General features: G+C 52.0%; 4 protein-coding genes across 4 annotated transcripts; 2 read left to right on the forward strand and 2 right to left on the reverse strand.

Annotated features, from left to right (window-relative positions):
- Nucleotides 1–663: 663 nt before the first annotated feature.
- On the forward strand, nt 664–2,727 carry CDV56_104161 (arylsulfotransferase family protein; the record flags this gene model as incomplete). Its single annotated transcript, XM_026757780.1, has 3 exons — nt 664–816; nt 878–1,348; nt 1,417–2,727. 3 exons carry the CDS (start codon nt 664–666, stop codon nt 2,725–2,727), a joined length of 1,935 nt encoding a protein of 644 aa, XP_026611323.1.
- Nucleotides 2,728–3,015: 288 nt separating this feature from the next.
- On the reverse strand, nt 3,016–4,040 carry CDV56_104395 (uncharacterized protein; the record flags this gene model as incomplete). Its single annotated transcript, XM_026758014.1, has 6 exons — nt 3,016–3,200; nt 3,258–3,341; nt 3,394–3,465; nt 3,519–3,578; nt 3,633–3,670; nt 3,730–4,040. 6 exons carry the CDS (start codon nt 4,038–4,040, stop codon nt 3,016–3,018), a joined length of 750 nt encoding a protein of 249 aa, XP_026611324.1.
- Nucleotides 4,041–4,969: 929 nt separating this feature from the next.
- Nucleotides 4,970–8,005, forward strand: CDV56_104580 (uncharacterized protein; the record flags this gene model as incomplete). Its single annotated transcript, XM_026758199.1, has 5 exons — nt 4,970–5,815; nt 5,874–6,312; nt 6,618–7,278; nt 7,341–7,903; nt 7,968–8,005. 5 exons carry the CDS (start codon nt 4,970–4,972, stop codon nt 8,003–8,005), a joined length of 2,547 nt encoding a protein of 848 aa, XP_026611325.1.
- A 4,198-nt stretch (nt 8,006–12,203) lies between these two features.
- On the reverse strand, nt 12,204–14,744 carry CDV56_105164 (threonine/serine exporter family protein; the record flags this gene model as incomplete). The annotated part of the gene is made up of 1 exon (XM_026758783.1): nt 12,204–14,744. One exon carries the CDS (start codon nt 14,742–14,744, stop codon nt 12,204–12,206), a length of 2,541 nt encoding a protein of 846 aa, XP_026611326.1.
- Nucleotides 14,745–15,113: the final 369 nt, after the last annotated feature.

Here is a 15,113-nt window from a genome sequence, read left to right on the forward strand (position 1 = left end):
CCACTATCACCGCACTAATTCCCTTTTAAGTTCGTATGTGGTGCGGCAAGATAGCCGAGCTTACGTTCGCTGAGATGATGACGACGCCGGCTTGGCTACTGTGGCTGATCAGCCGAACGCCCTTTGGCCAGTCCCATTCTGGACTTCTTCTGGGCACCCCTTGGACTGACTCGGAATTCTCACTCCTCCTCGTACCTCCTCGTCCTGCTATTGAATACTAACGTATTCTATCTCGGTGATGTTCTTGTGATCACAGAAAGGGGTTACTCCACTAGTCAACAATCAATAACCTCGATTTCTTGTCCCCCGACTACGTTTTAAATTGATATGGACGATCAAACTGGCGTGTCACAGCTCATTGCTTCATTAGCCTGGCTGCTCTGCCGAGTGGAGTAGGGCAATTTGCCGGTGCTTTGAAGCGTGGCTTGGAGTACTCGTGGCCGGCGTCATCCAACCGTTGTTTACCCACCAAATCCCTAGATGGCTGTCTTGGCGAGTGTGGAGTACTGAGAATCTCCCAAATTGATTCGCTCAGGATTCGATGCTCTATTGTCTATGGACTCCGCAGTGATGAATTATGGATACAGAAACATGTCTTTCCCGGTCGTCCTTGGACACTCTATAAATAAGCTTGGCATCCCAGGAAAAGATTGACGACTCCTGATGATGAGAGGGGGAGTCAGTACGATAAAAGTGCTCGAGCACCTCAAGCTCTTGGCCCTCTTCCATGAGTTCGAGTCTCATATTAAACGTTACCATGTGAATCTCGATTCCGTCCTCTCCTCTCGCGATCTCTTCCCAGACCTCCTCTCCAACGTTGGTCAGCCGTGTCCCAATGTCCTCTTGGACTTGGAGTTCTGCATGCTTTCGCCGCCAGTTCTCCATACTCCCTGATCCACCTCCATGTTCGGAATCGCGGAGCAGGTTCTCCTGCTTGATTGTCACCGTCGCTGGTGTCTTCGTTAGTCTCCTCTACCTGCTCTACGTCTTCGCTGTTCCTCAGCTGCTTCGATTCCGCTTTCGACTCGATCTAAGCCCGTATGATCTGGGATTGTACGGCTTCGGTCCTTCAAGGAGTTACGTATCTTTCGAGTACGAGTCGCCTATGGTAGAGATCACAGAATGGGGTTCCGGATGCGATCCGCGATATACATTTCTTGCTCCTCGCGGTGACTCGGTTGTCCACCCTGGGCCGGTCATTCTGGATGCTGATGGGGAATTGGTGTGGATGAAGTATAACTGGGATACAACGCAGGACTTCAAAGTACAGCGATACAATGGCGCAGATTACTTGACATACTGGGAAGGTACTGAAGTGGAAAGTCGTGGCTACGGGTCATGGTACATGGTCAGTCTGGCCTGCATACAGTGTTTCAGACGATGAAAAATCAAGAATACTAAAATGACCATTCGCAGCTCGATTCGACCTACACCCAAAAATACCAGATATCCCCCGTCGGCAATTTCGGGGGCGGCGATTTGCACGAATTTCACATCACCGAGCAGGGGACTGCTCTTGTCACTGTCTACGACCCTGTTCCCGCGGATTTGACTTCCATAGGAGGACCGGAGCTCGGTTGGATACTTGATGGTATTTTCCAAGAGATCGACATCGAAACAGGCGAATTGCTTTTCGAATGGCGCGCGTCCAAACACTACCCCGTCAACAGCACCTACGAAGCACTGAAGGCAGCGGGGAAGGATAAGAGTAACGCGTTCGATTTCTATCACATAAACAGTGTCGACAAAGATGACCATGGAAACTATATTGTCTCTGCGAGACATCTCCATACCGTTAGCTACATCGACCACGTCACTGGGGCCGTGTTGTGGACCCTCGGCGGGAAGTTGAACGAATTTACAGACCTGTCTGACGGACAAGCGACGAATTTTGCCTGGCAGCATGATGCGCGGTGGCACGTCAACAACACAGTTACACTATTTGACAACGCGGCCCATTCGAACAACGATCCTGACAGTGAAAGTCGCGGCGTAGTCATTCAACTCGATATCTCCGGCCGCACGGCCGAACTGCTCGCAGAGTACTACCATCCTCAACAGATGAGGGCTGTATCGCAAGGCAACGTCCAGATTTTGGATGAAAGTGGTCGGACCCTGGTTGGCTGGGGCCACAGCGCAGCGTTCACAGAGTACACCGCCGATGGGGGCCTGCTCTGCGATGTCCACTTCGGGGCTTCGGCGTTCTTCACTTTCGGTCGGGTCGTGTCCTATCGTGCGTTTAAGGGCACCTGGGTGGGCAGACCACAGACAATCCCTGACGCGGCAGTCATGGGCGACCATGTGTACGTGAGCTGGAACGGCGCAACGGAGGTGGTAGCCTGGCGACTGGAAGTCTGGGACACCCACAATGTTGAAGACAGCACGTTCGACATCGTCGCTCAGTTCGAGAAGACCGGGTTCGAGACGGAGGTTGAAGTTCCCGAGGAACTGGGCAGTCCGCTTTTCCGCCTGGCGGCTATGGATGCCGAGGGCAATGTGTTGGGGTACACTGAAGTCCTACAGAAGGATCAGGGTGTCGATGTGGATGAACTTCTTGACCTGCACAACTGGATCGTGGCTGCTGCTTTTATTGTCAGTGTCGGGGGTCTGTTACTCGGTCTGTACCAGTGCTGTGGCTGTTGTCGGGTCCTTCACCGATGCCGTCGTCGTCCGAATGAGTATCAGCTGGTGGCTTTTGGTGATAACGATGAACAATCTTCTGTCTGAGGGCTTGCAGTTCATGCACAATTCCCTACTTGGTCTACTCGCGATACATCTGGTATATATCATTGGTGATTCCTCAGGTAGATATCACCCACCTCACCGTATCCTTATACTTGCTGTTATTTTGTACATATATTCAGACACGACAATATATACACGCATATATATGCAAGATCATCACGCTCCAGCCACTGTAGCACCAAGCTCCAGTGGTGAAAGCAGTTCGCCTAGCTTGTCCCCAGCGTTGCTCCCCTTCCGGCCTAGAGCACCGAACTATCAGTCCTCTACTTTTCATTTCTGGACACTAGTATCCGATGAAGAATCAAAGTCAACCTCCTGAATGGCAATATAGTCCGTGTACCAAGTCTTGCCGTTATCGGTCGTTGCGAAGCCAGCGTCAGTGCACGAGTACAGCGCCATAGTCTTGCCGAACGATTCATCAGCGGCGCTGAGGGTGACCGTTAGGTTGGTTATGCCTGCCATGTTAGCTTTCATGCTTCCATCCAGCTTTCACAGACAAGGAAACTACTTACTGTAACCCTGCAAAAGGCCGCAGTTGCCTGAGCCAGTGTAGCACTCGTTCGAGGAGTAGAGATATTGAAGGCCATTATCGAGGGCTGCGATGCTGTCAGTCATTGTCTACCAAGCTGACATGCGGACGATGCCTACCGTCCGATTGCTGCGAGACCACCTCGCCGTTCATGGTGACGGTCTGGTACACCTTGTTGTTCTCGACGGAGACTGCACCGGTTAGTCTAGCCAGCGCCAGCTACAACTGCAGTGAAGCCACGTACTCTCAAAGTCGAGGTTGGTCTTTGGCGGCACAGGTACATAAGCCTGTCCGATCTGACCGTCTGTCTACACTCAGAACCCAAGCCCAGGTAGTATGCATCAGAAAGAAATCTTACCAGGAGTGTAGGTGCTAGCGGCCACACACCACTCGGTGCTATTCGCAGAACAGCCCCTATTGCCTACTATCAGCTCCGCGGCCATCATCGCACGAACTCGGAAGCATACTGCGACTCCTGATCTGGAGACCAGTTCAGCAGCGGCTGGTACAAATTCGCGTCTGCGTCGCCGTTCGTGGAAGAGGCTCCCACCCAGACGGAGACCCAGACCTGGTCGGAGGGAGAGGACACCTTCACGCCTGATGGGACGTCCGGGGGGACGAGCGAGTAGGTCGCTTTCGTGATGGAAGCGCCGGTTGGGGGACCGAGGTAGAAAAGACTGTTGCCGAAGACCCAGGAGTCGCTGGGCATGGAGGCCGTAGCCCCCAGGGCTAGGGCTAAGGGAATGGAAAGGTATGCGTAGCGCATTCTGGATTTTGTTACGGGCAGTGTCAAGAATGAATGTAGATAGCCAGATCTGCTGTGATTACAAAAATGATGATCGGAGAGATTGCGAGAAGCTGGTATATAAGCTATCACCCTCGAGATGGGCAACGCAGAAATAGAGCGTGCACTAGTCTTCATATTGAGTCAAGCCAGTCAGCCATTGTGCCGACGACCGTCGTACTCGTAATTTTTCCTGGATATGTCCCTTGTTTATTGTGCATTATGTACTTAGTGCACGACACTGAGACAAGCCTATCAGTCTGAAACTGAGTCCGCCGCTGATGACTCCATTGGTATCAAGATGAAACGTAATTAGGGCTGTCGGAATTCGGATGCTTGCGAGGGACGAGCTTAGTTAAATTAAACTTGTCTTCTGATGAGTACTTATTTCGTACGCACTAACCAGTATATTGATGCCTGTCTCCTGAGTTTTGAGATGGCATCATATCATCATCAGTTGTGCTGCAGCAGAAATTCATCCCTACCCTTTTCCCTTCTCGGCGTAGCATAGCAGTCTGGAACATGTTCAACGCAGTTTGACTTCCATACTGCACATGGACAAGTCAGATTCATCAGTTTCACACAGCTATATCGATTGTTAACATATAAACACCGAAGAGGAACTCAACCCATTAGAGCAGCCGTCAACCCCACTTTTAGCGGGATTTGCCATGCTGCAAGTTGGCGCCTTACCATTGTCTCTCGGACACTTTGACAGAGACAACAACCATCGCTTCCTGCGAGCATCGTGGTTGATTAGACGAATGCCAATGAATGCTGGCTGCGAAGTCAACTGATCAACTGTCTCGATGTCGCTCTGAATCTCTCGTTGTAGACAATTCTGCTGTATCTGGGCGACATCGGCAACACGAGAAGGAACCTGAGAGTCTTGTATGAAAGCATTCCGCAACATGGCCTCAACTGAAAAGCGGTTTACCGTCGCAATTGTGGGCGGCGGAATCGGAGGCCTCACGCTGGCAGCAGGACTCTTGCGCCGCAATGTGCCTGTTCAAATTTATGAAGCCGCTCCGGAGTTCAAAGAGGTGGGACTGGGTTTAACAATAGGGCCAGCGGCTCACCGTGCGATGCCATTGATTGATCCTCAGATCCGCGAGATATATGATTCACTCATCACGACCCATGCGGACAGTCCTGGGTATGAGCGGTTCAAACAGACCTGGTTTGAGGTTGTCTGGGCGACAGGTCCGAAATCTGGCCAGATTCTCATGGACTTGAAGGCCCTGCCGTCAGGGCAGACCACTGTGCGGAGAGCGGACTTCTTGGACGCTTTGGTTGGGCTGGTTCCCCCTGAGATTGCACACTTTGGAAAGAGGTTGATCAAGCTAGTCGAATCGCCGACCGAGGTGGATCTGTACTTTGAAGATGGTACCTCTGCGACTGCGGATATCGTGGTCGGTTGTGATGGGATTCGGTCAAGAGTCAAGGAGTTTATGCTACCGGATGAGTATGAGCAGGCCATGCCACGGTACAGCGGGATGTACGGATATCGCGCAGTCTTGGACATGGAGACCATGGTCGAAGCGGTCGGTGACCACCGCGCTCGAGTAGCGACCATGTATGTTGGAGATGGTGCATATGGAATTTCGTATCCCATCATGCGCGCGAAGAAGGTCAATGTAGGTCTCTATATCCTGCATGATCAGTGGGACAACGAAGCTTGGGTTCGTCCGGCCAGCAAGGAGGATATGCGGAGGGACCTGAAGCATATGGGAGAATATGTCAATCGGCTGGTCGAGGTATGCGAAAAATAATCATCAAGATTTCTGCACCTCCAGCTGACATTGTACATGACAGTATATGCCGGATCCCTCGCAGTGGGCTATATTTGAACATCCGCATTTGTCCACCTTTGCGAGATCGCGTATAGCGATTCTTGGGGATGCCGCTCATGCTTCCACCCCACACCAAGGAGCAGGAGCAGGACAGGCAATTGAGGATGCTCACGTACTAGCAGAGCTTCTTGGTGATCCGAGAGTAATTGACGCCAGAGATGTCATCGCAGCATTTCAGGCATACGATGCAGTGCGACGGCCGCGCAGCCAGAGAGTGGTAACCAGCAGCAAAGAGAACGCATTCCTGTTATGCTTACGCCTGAAAGGAGTAGAAGATGACGAGGAGAAGTTGAGAAAAACTTTTCAAGAACGGTTACGGTGGCTTTGGGATATTGATATCCAGGACCAAGCGGAGAGGGCGAGGCAGATCATGTTGGAGCAGATGCAGAACCGATCGAATTGTGTATCAATGAGCGACTGAAATAGCATCTCTTTGAATGCACTTGGTTGAAGACAATTCCTCCAACAATATCTTTATCTGTTCCAAATTCTGGGTCCTGATATGTTTCTGATCACTGTTGATTTACCGACCTTACATGGAGAATTGGCCAATGAGCAGCTGCCTGAAGGATTCGGCACCGACCAGCAAAACATACGCCAGGCATTCAGGCAGCACCCAGGCTCGGCTACCCGCGGCGATTCTCCAGATTCCCCGCATGATGAAATGACAATCACCAGCTGTGAGACTTTCGTATAAATCACCCAGGGGGATGTTCTAGGAAAGTCTTTGATTTTGACCTCTCGCGGTCCCTTTTCAGTATTCCCACCTTCACTCCTGCCTTCCCGCCTATCATCCGTCCAGCCATGGCTTCTCTCCGCACCCCAGTCAAGAGGTTATTACGACAACCTCCCTGCCGGTTGTACTCGGGCGCTCCATCATCCTCATCACGACTCAACCTACCCATCGACTACAAATCCACGCCTCTCTTGCACCATACCTCGTCCTCACTATCGAGCGCGTTAGACCTCCCCGGATCTACCACCTCCAAATCCCTGAATCTATACCAAGCGATCAATTCCGCGTTGCGAACCGCCCTTGCTACGGATAACAGGGTGATGCTCTTTGGGGAGGATGTGGCATTCGGCGGAGTGTTTCGGTGCTCAATGGACTTGCAAACAGAGTTTGGATCGGAGCGCGTATTCAATACCCCGTTGACGGAACAAGGGATTGTAGGGTTCGCTATCGGAGCTGCAGCGCAGGGCATGAAGCCTGTGGCCGAGATCCAGTTCGCAGATTATGTTTTTCCTGCCTTTGACCAGATTATGAACGAAGCTGCAAAGTTCAGGTATCGCGAGGGAAATACGGGAGTGAATGTGGGGGGAATGGTGGTTAGAATGCCGTGTGGTGCAGTCGGACACGGCGCCCTGTGAGTTGAATCCCCTTTGCGTTGCTGCGCCGTAGCGATTGCTAATCTGACTCTGGGTACAGCTATCATACACAATCTCCCGAATCGCTTTTTGCGCATGTCCCCGGCGTCCAAGTGGTCATTCCTCGGTCTCCGTCACAAGCAAAGGGCCTTCTTCTGAGCGCCATCTTCCAGAGCAACAACCCAGTCATCTTCATGGAGCCCAAGATTCTGTACCGCGCAGCTGTCGAGCACGTTCCCAATGAATTCTACACAATACCCCTTAACAAAGCGGAAGTGGTCAAACCAGGAAATGACGTGACGGTCATCTCGTACGGTCAACCAATGTACCTCTGCTCTGCAGCCATCAGCGCTATCGAAAAGGCCATGGGCGCCAGCGTCGAACTCATCGATCTCCGAACAATATACCCTTGGGACCGACAAACTGTCCTCGATAGCGTGAAGAAAACCGGACGTGCTATCGTTGTGCACGAGAGTATGATCAACTATGGCGTCGGTGCTGAAGTTGCTGCTACCATCCAAGACGGCGCATTCCTGCGTCTTGAAGCTCCAGTGAAGCGAGTGGCTGGGTGGAGTACCCATACAGGCCTTACATTTGAGAAACTCATCTTACCTGATGTCGCAAGTAAGTGATCCTGCCCCCTGCTTGTTTGTTCATAATGCGCGATTCAGTTGCTGACGTGTAGCAGGAATTTATGATGCTATCAAGCAGACACTGGAGTACTGAGCGTTTATATGGTTCCAATAGAGAAATAGAGCATTTGCGTGCAATGGAAATGCTTTAGACTTCAACACCAAATCTTAGACAGAAACTTCTCCTCCTGAAATCATCTATTGTTTCATTCATGGTCGGGATGAGATAAATGATCGCCAAGCCCGACACTTTTGAGGACTCATGGCCAAAACAAGTTGAGATAAGATGTCGATGTACTGCTGTTGTCGAGCTCTTGACGAGGCGCGTGCAGGCCGATTTGATTTGAGTGATTTGAGTAAGAGAACGGGGCCAATATCTTCGGAGCACTAGAGGTGAATGACTTTCTCGTCAAGCGTGTCGACGTTTACAGAATGCGATGCGCAATTGAACCAGTCCTACTTCTTAAAGGACAATGCAGGCGCTCCTTATGGCTGACTTAACAGACCTGATTGTTACGTATTCTGGAGCCTATAGAAGATTTACTGCCTGCTCTGGCATCCTGCACTACTGGATGAATATCCTGTCGAGAAGGATCACATAGCTCAGTCTCTTCAACAGCAGAATAAGTCTTTGAGGCCCTACAGGAGTCCTTTGATTGATCAGAAATAGAAAGGAACCGAAAGAAAGCAAAGAGTACTCCCTAACAGCCCCTTGTGCCGGTGCCGGTGGGTATATATATCGCGCTAGGAACCTGCCATGACCATCTTGATTCGAGAGACGATCGGAATTTGGAGAAACTGCAGTGGGAGAAGTCAATTATGAATAGACTTCTTGAAAGCGATCAACTAGGATAATGATAATTTTTCAGCCGAGTACCATGAACGGCTTTGTCTCTTCTATGATTCTGTACTGTTGATGGTGTTTTCTCTCCCGACCCCTTGCTGTTCCTTGTGTCCCCCCTGAATCATGTGACACCCCCAAACATTCCCAATCCGGAAGACCTCCCTGGCCAATCATCGACGAGTTTTTCGAGCAAGCAACATTGCTGCCACAAAATTCCCGGCGTCCCGACCTCCATGCCACGCCATCGATTATCCTCTTACGGTAATCATCAAGATGTCCGCCAACAGTGGGCAATCGTCCCCATACATGTCGCCTCATGGACAAACAAATAGTCTTTCTGCCAGGGACTCTTCGACTCCCGCCGCGGCTCCTGCTTCAACCCCTTCCACGACGGCGCGGCCTCAGCAAAGAAGGAACGTATGGCTGCCAACTTTGACACCCACGGCATTGGCGACGAGATATCCTCAAAAAGCTTTGGATCCCAAACAGTTACAGCCTTCAGCTCCTCCTCAGAACCAAAACCATCCTTCCACAGCCTCGGCTACGCCTTCTCAGAGACCTTTACATACTCCTTCGACCGCCCAAAATTCTCCAAGGCTCCCTTCCACACAACCTTCGAACCAAGCCCCAGTACCTCCGCCGATACCTCATGCCACTCGGCCTAAAATACACAATGCACAAGTGCAACTGGTTCCAAGTTCTCTGTATCCACCACAATCTACTCCGCAACCTCAAGCGGCTCAACCTGCGCCTGCCCCAATCCCTCATTATCCGCAAGGATTGCCGAATGCAACAGTTCAGCAGCGGATATATACGCAACCGAACCCTCCACAGGGACAGGCACCCTCCCTCGCTCCCCCGCGTCCTTCGGGAACTGGTGCCGTTTTCGAGGTCGGAATGATATATCCATCAATGGAGGAAGCCCGTGAAGCTCTGCTTTGCCATACAATTGCCATGCACGAATCTTACCGGGTGTATAAATCGGACGCAAGACGGTATATGACCCGTTGTCGCAGCCGGGACTGCAATTACATGGTTCGAATCGGCTGGAGAAAGAGGCGATGCGAGGCAGTGGTGTCCATGTATAGGCCGCATACGTGCAGTCCGGACACGCATGATAATTGGCGTCCAGCAGCATCGGTCAACTATCTCGTACCGACTTACCAGTCTCTCTTCGAAGCAAGTTCAAGACCGACCGCTGCCCAGATCCAGGAGATTGAGCGGCGCAAGGGCAACCAGATCCAATACCACCAAGGATATCGGACGCTGAAAGCAATTGAGCGCAATCTGTACGGAGACGCAGCTGAATCCTTCAAAAAGCTACCCGCCTTCTTGTCAAGGCTTGCCAAGGTCGACCATGCCGGATACTGGAAAATGGAGACGAAGAACGATATCTTCCATCGCTGTTTTATCGCGCCGGCCGCCACGTTGAACGCTTATACTCACTGCCGTCGATTTTTGACCATTGACCGCGCGCCGTGGAAGACAAAATTGGACTTTTCTCTTCTTGTTGCTGCGACATTGGATGCGAACAACCAGATTCTGCCACTGGCGTGGGCTGTTGTTCCCGATGAGAAGGTGGAATCATGGGCTTTCTTCCTGCGTCATATGCGCCTGGCTTTTCCGAAAATTGATAGTCCGCATACTGCGCTGTTGCTTAACCCTCGGCTGGGGATTGACAATGCCGTCACCCAAGAACTACCTGCTGTAGCCATGATCTATTGCTGCGAATATCTATCTCAAACTCTGATGGAAAAGTTTCACCCCGAGGAGGAAGTCCGCAAGCAATTCTGGAAAGCTGCGCGAGCGGAATCGGAACCTATATTCGCGCAGGCGATGGCTCAAATCAAACACCTGCGGGCGAAACAGTGGATCGAGTCGATACCACGACAACGATGGGCCAAGCACGCCTTGCCCGTTCCTCGGTATGAGCAACTGACCATGACCACCATGGAAACTCTGAACTTCTTATGGTTGAACACCCGCAACCTGCCCGTTCTGCGCGCATTGTATTCGATCTGGCTCAACATCACTGACCGACTTCATCACTGCCGGGAGATGGAGTTCAAGCGATCAAACACGTTGACCGACTTTGCTCAGGAATGGATTGTGCGGCAAAAGCAGCTCAGTCGCACCTATTCAGCAGTGGCAAGTTCGCAGGAGCAGTTCACCGTGTTCAACAAAGCCGTGGGCTACGTGGTAGATCTGAATGCTCGGACATGCAGCTGCCTCGACTGGCAGGATCTCCAATTACCATGCCGACACGCCCTCGCTGCCATTGCTACCACTTCACGCCCCATCAATGACTTCGTCCCCCCGGCGTATCATATCAGCACATACAAACAGATCTACAGCGGCATTACGATGCCGCTCGAACTGCGAGACCTCGACGACTTTGACCAGTGCAGCGCCCCAGCCACGAAACGTCGCGGAAGACCATCAATGAATCCACCCAAACAAACCCGGAAGCATGAAGGCGTCCAACCCCACTGCTCCATCTGCCGGCAGCCCGGACATTCCGGCCAAAGCGACATCTGTCCGACCAACCTCAAGGACCGGAACATTGTCATCCAAACTCTACCCGATGGCATCCGGACATTCGAACACAAACCAGGCCCACCTCCTCCAAAACCCCGATACCCAGCGGTTGCTGTCGTCGTGCCAGCCAAGCCCACGACCACGGACACTACCACATCGACCCCAGACGAGCCGAACGCGTCGCAGCCCCGCAGGAACCGAAGCAGCAGCAGTAGCACCAGCAGTGACGACAACGATGACGACGATACTCCCAGCGATGAAGGCAACGATGCGGGTTATGACGGGGAGTTACTGGATCCAGCTTTCAGGGAAGTCCCTCCCTTGCCCGATTGGGCTCGATCACCCGGGCAGCTGGACTCACCGATGGTGAGCGAGCCAACGGCTCCAAGACCTTCATTGAATTTTGGACCTGCACCTTCCGAGGTTGGACGCCGGCTGGAATGGGCTTTGGATGCGAAGAAGAGACTCGATGCCGAGAAGGAGTATCTGTCGCATGAGGAGCTGAGTCGTCTGCAGGGGGAGATTCTCGATGGACTTTTTACAGCGGCTATCTAGCCTCAGGGACGTGTTATAATACTTAACTCATTATTCGATATATGTTTGCGATGACCACATCTCATACAAAGCCAAGACCGATAATCATTTTGGCACTCTCTCCCCATCTTCAGAGCCATCGACTTAGATGGCATTTCATTATTCTTTCATGAGTCTAGCATATCCTGAAACTAGGATAACTAGTAAAAGCATAAAACGCCATAATTAGTATATCCATCAGAAAGCAGTCATGAATACCCATATGTATCGCCAAGTAGTCGCTCAAATGTGGGATATCTAAAACCGTAAATACAACTACCCATAACACGATCCCGAAATCGCTAAAGAAAACATCATGGTACGTAGGAAAAAATGTCTAGAAACTGAAAAGCCCACTCCGGCGCTTTCCAAATGGGTATACAACCAGCGCCGCAATGAACAGTCCCACACTGATGCCGATCGCCACCTGGATCATACCGAAACCTAAGCTAGCGATAGACGTGTCCTGGCTGCTCGTGTCGGTGCTATTACCACCCTTCTGCAGATTCTCCCGGACCTGATTCGCATATTCGATACCGGCGATCAAAGAGCCCGAGGAGGCCAGCCCCGACGGCACGAGGACGAAGATACCAGGTAGAATGGCGGTGGCTGCATGGCCGTGCCATAAGCGGCTATAGAGATTGCCCAGGATGCCGATGGTGAAGGCGCCGACGGTATTGGCGACTTCGGAGCGGGAGCCGAGCTTGGTTGTGCTGAAGTAGTTGGTTATGTAGCCGCAGGTTGCGATGAAGATCATGACGGGGACCTGTTTCCATTTGGCTTGGTTGATGACGGCGAGGCAGATGACGAAGATGGGGACGAAGATGAAGTGTTGGGTGTACTTGCTGCCGTAGATGGAGAGGTCGCGACAGGAGGTTTCGGAGGTGGCGTTGCCGTCGATGAGGCCGTAGACGGTGGTTCCGACTGTGATGCCATAGCCGAGGAAGAGGGAGTAGATTATGGCGAAGACCATGCGGATGGAACCTGCAATCATCTGGTGGGATTGGAGTTCAAGACTGCTGCACAGGACCATGAAACCAGGGAGAATCAGGGCGATAGAAGACTGTGCCAGAGCAGAGAAGCAGAAGAGGTATTGTTGTTGGCCATCCACGGTTATACGGATAGTGCCGAACGCCCGTGCCAGGAACGAGGTCAACACTGCTGCTGTCACTTCGAAGACATTAGAATAGAGAGTGGATCGGGGAGATATGACGTGCTGCATCAGACCGACCAGCGAACCAAGAATAAAGATGATGGGCATGTCGATGGGCCGGGCGTCGAAGGCGAAGGGGCCGACAGCGGCGCCTGCCAGACCGTAGACCGGAACCAGGATCCATTTATTGAAACGCGGTTTACGTTTCATGATTTCGTCGAGTTCCTGGATGGCTTCTTCGACTCCGATCAGGTCGTGAACGACATTTTTGTAAACGTTGTGCGTTTCAGCCAATCGTCCCAGATCGACACCCTGCGTTGAACGAACCAGCTTGACTTCGGCCGTTCGAGTAACAGGGTCATCGAAGGACATGATCATACAACCGGGCAGATACAGAAACTGCCCCTCGACCTCCAGGACTCGTGCCGTCATGGTCATGTATTCCTCCAAACGGTGCGTAGGTGCACCATACCGCATCAATGCACGGCATAACTGCATGATATACCGTTGCCGTGCCAGAATCTCTGCAATATGCACGGTCACACGAATTTCATCCTCCAAGCGGTGCTTCCGATAAGGCTTCTTCTTCCCCCGTTTCTGCTGCTGTGTCATTGACAGAACGTCGGCGGACGACGGCAAGGTGGCCCGGCTTAAGTTCATCGATGCTTCCACCAGGGAAGCAGTCGATCGATGGTGCGGTTTCTTGTACCATTTCAGTTTCTCCTTCTTAGGTGTGACTGCACCCGACTTGGGAGTTGCTGATCCTGACTTGGGCGTTGTCGCTCCCGAGGACATGGGAGAACCATCGTCAGAATCATCTGTGACCGACAGACTATCCTTTTCATTCTGCGCAGCGTGCAGCTTGAGCAGTTGAGACAGAATGCCGCCTCCTCCACTGAAGGAGAGAGGACGGTATGAGTCATACCACGAACTGGGGCGCTCGGGAGTACTCTGACCAGAACGTTGGTAGGCAGGTTTTGGTTTGCGGTGGCGCAGATTATTATGTTGAGTCATCCGCCGAACGAGACGGTGGGCCTCTGCGCTGGGGTTAGGTTGGTTCTCGTCGTCTGTATGATCACCCATAGGTATCCGGTACTCGCTATCGAACCTGCGTAACGGCATCCCGCCTTCCAAATCCTCAGGCGACAACGAGGCTCCCAGCGCCTCACCGTCATCCGGGGGTCTACCCAGGCGTTCTCCCAAACGGACCGTCTTTTGTCTAATCAACCGACCTGCCTCCTTCCATCTTTGCTTCACAGACTTCGATCTGTCCGGTGTTCCCTCCTTGGTGGTAGAATCTTCGGAGATGCGTTCGGGGGTAGAAGGCGGATATTGGGCGCTGCTGTAACCAGACCCATCATATCTCGCTGTTATATCTGTCTCATCATCGAAGTGCTCTGCTTTCAGCATATCGGTAACATCCGTGGATCGTGGGGCGGAATTGAGCAGCGTCCGGGAGGAGCTGTTCGAGGTGTTCGAGTAAACTCGCTCAGTGGTCTCGGTATTGTCGGTATCGCGATGTCGGCTGAAAGATCGAAATCTCACTCGATGCGGTCGTGAGAGTTCGCCGGACAGTCCCATGTGGTGACTCTCCAGCGCCTCGGCGTTGGCCGGTTGTGAGGGGTCATGGCCATGACTGTTGCGGTCTTCAGCGGCGTTTCGCTCTAAAGACTCGCGATTCGTGAGCAACTCGTAGCTTTCGTTATCATGATGAGGCCGCGACATTGAGAGGCAAATGCACTCCGGATGTCAATTGTCTCTAAAATGAAGTTGAGGGGGATGCCAGGAAGAGAGTGGACCGGGCGGAAGACGATAAACGAATGTCTGGATGAACGGTGGAGGAACGGATAGAGATTAAAGAATAAGGAGGGTACAAATACATACAACGGATGGCGCAATGATATGATAAATCGAGGAATGCAGTGTGTAATGGGTCAATGAAAGGCAGCGAGAAAGAAGAGATGATGGGCCAGTGTGGGGAGGAACCAGAGATGGGACTGAAGGTGAGGGCGTCTGAGAGGCGAACCAAAAATAAGTCGAGTCTAGAACAGATTTTCATCTCGAAGATGGAAAGTCTTGCAGGAGCTGACAAGG

Source organism: Aspergillus thermomutatus, assembly GCF_002237265.1.
Source record: "Aspergillus thermomutatus strain HMR AF 39 chromosome Unknown NODE_235, whole genome shotgun sequence".
NCBI classification, from domain to species: domain Eukaryota; kingdom Fungi; phylum Ascomycota; class Eurotiomycetes; order Eurotiales; family Aspergillaceae; genus Aspergillus; species Aspergillus thermomutatus.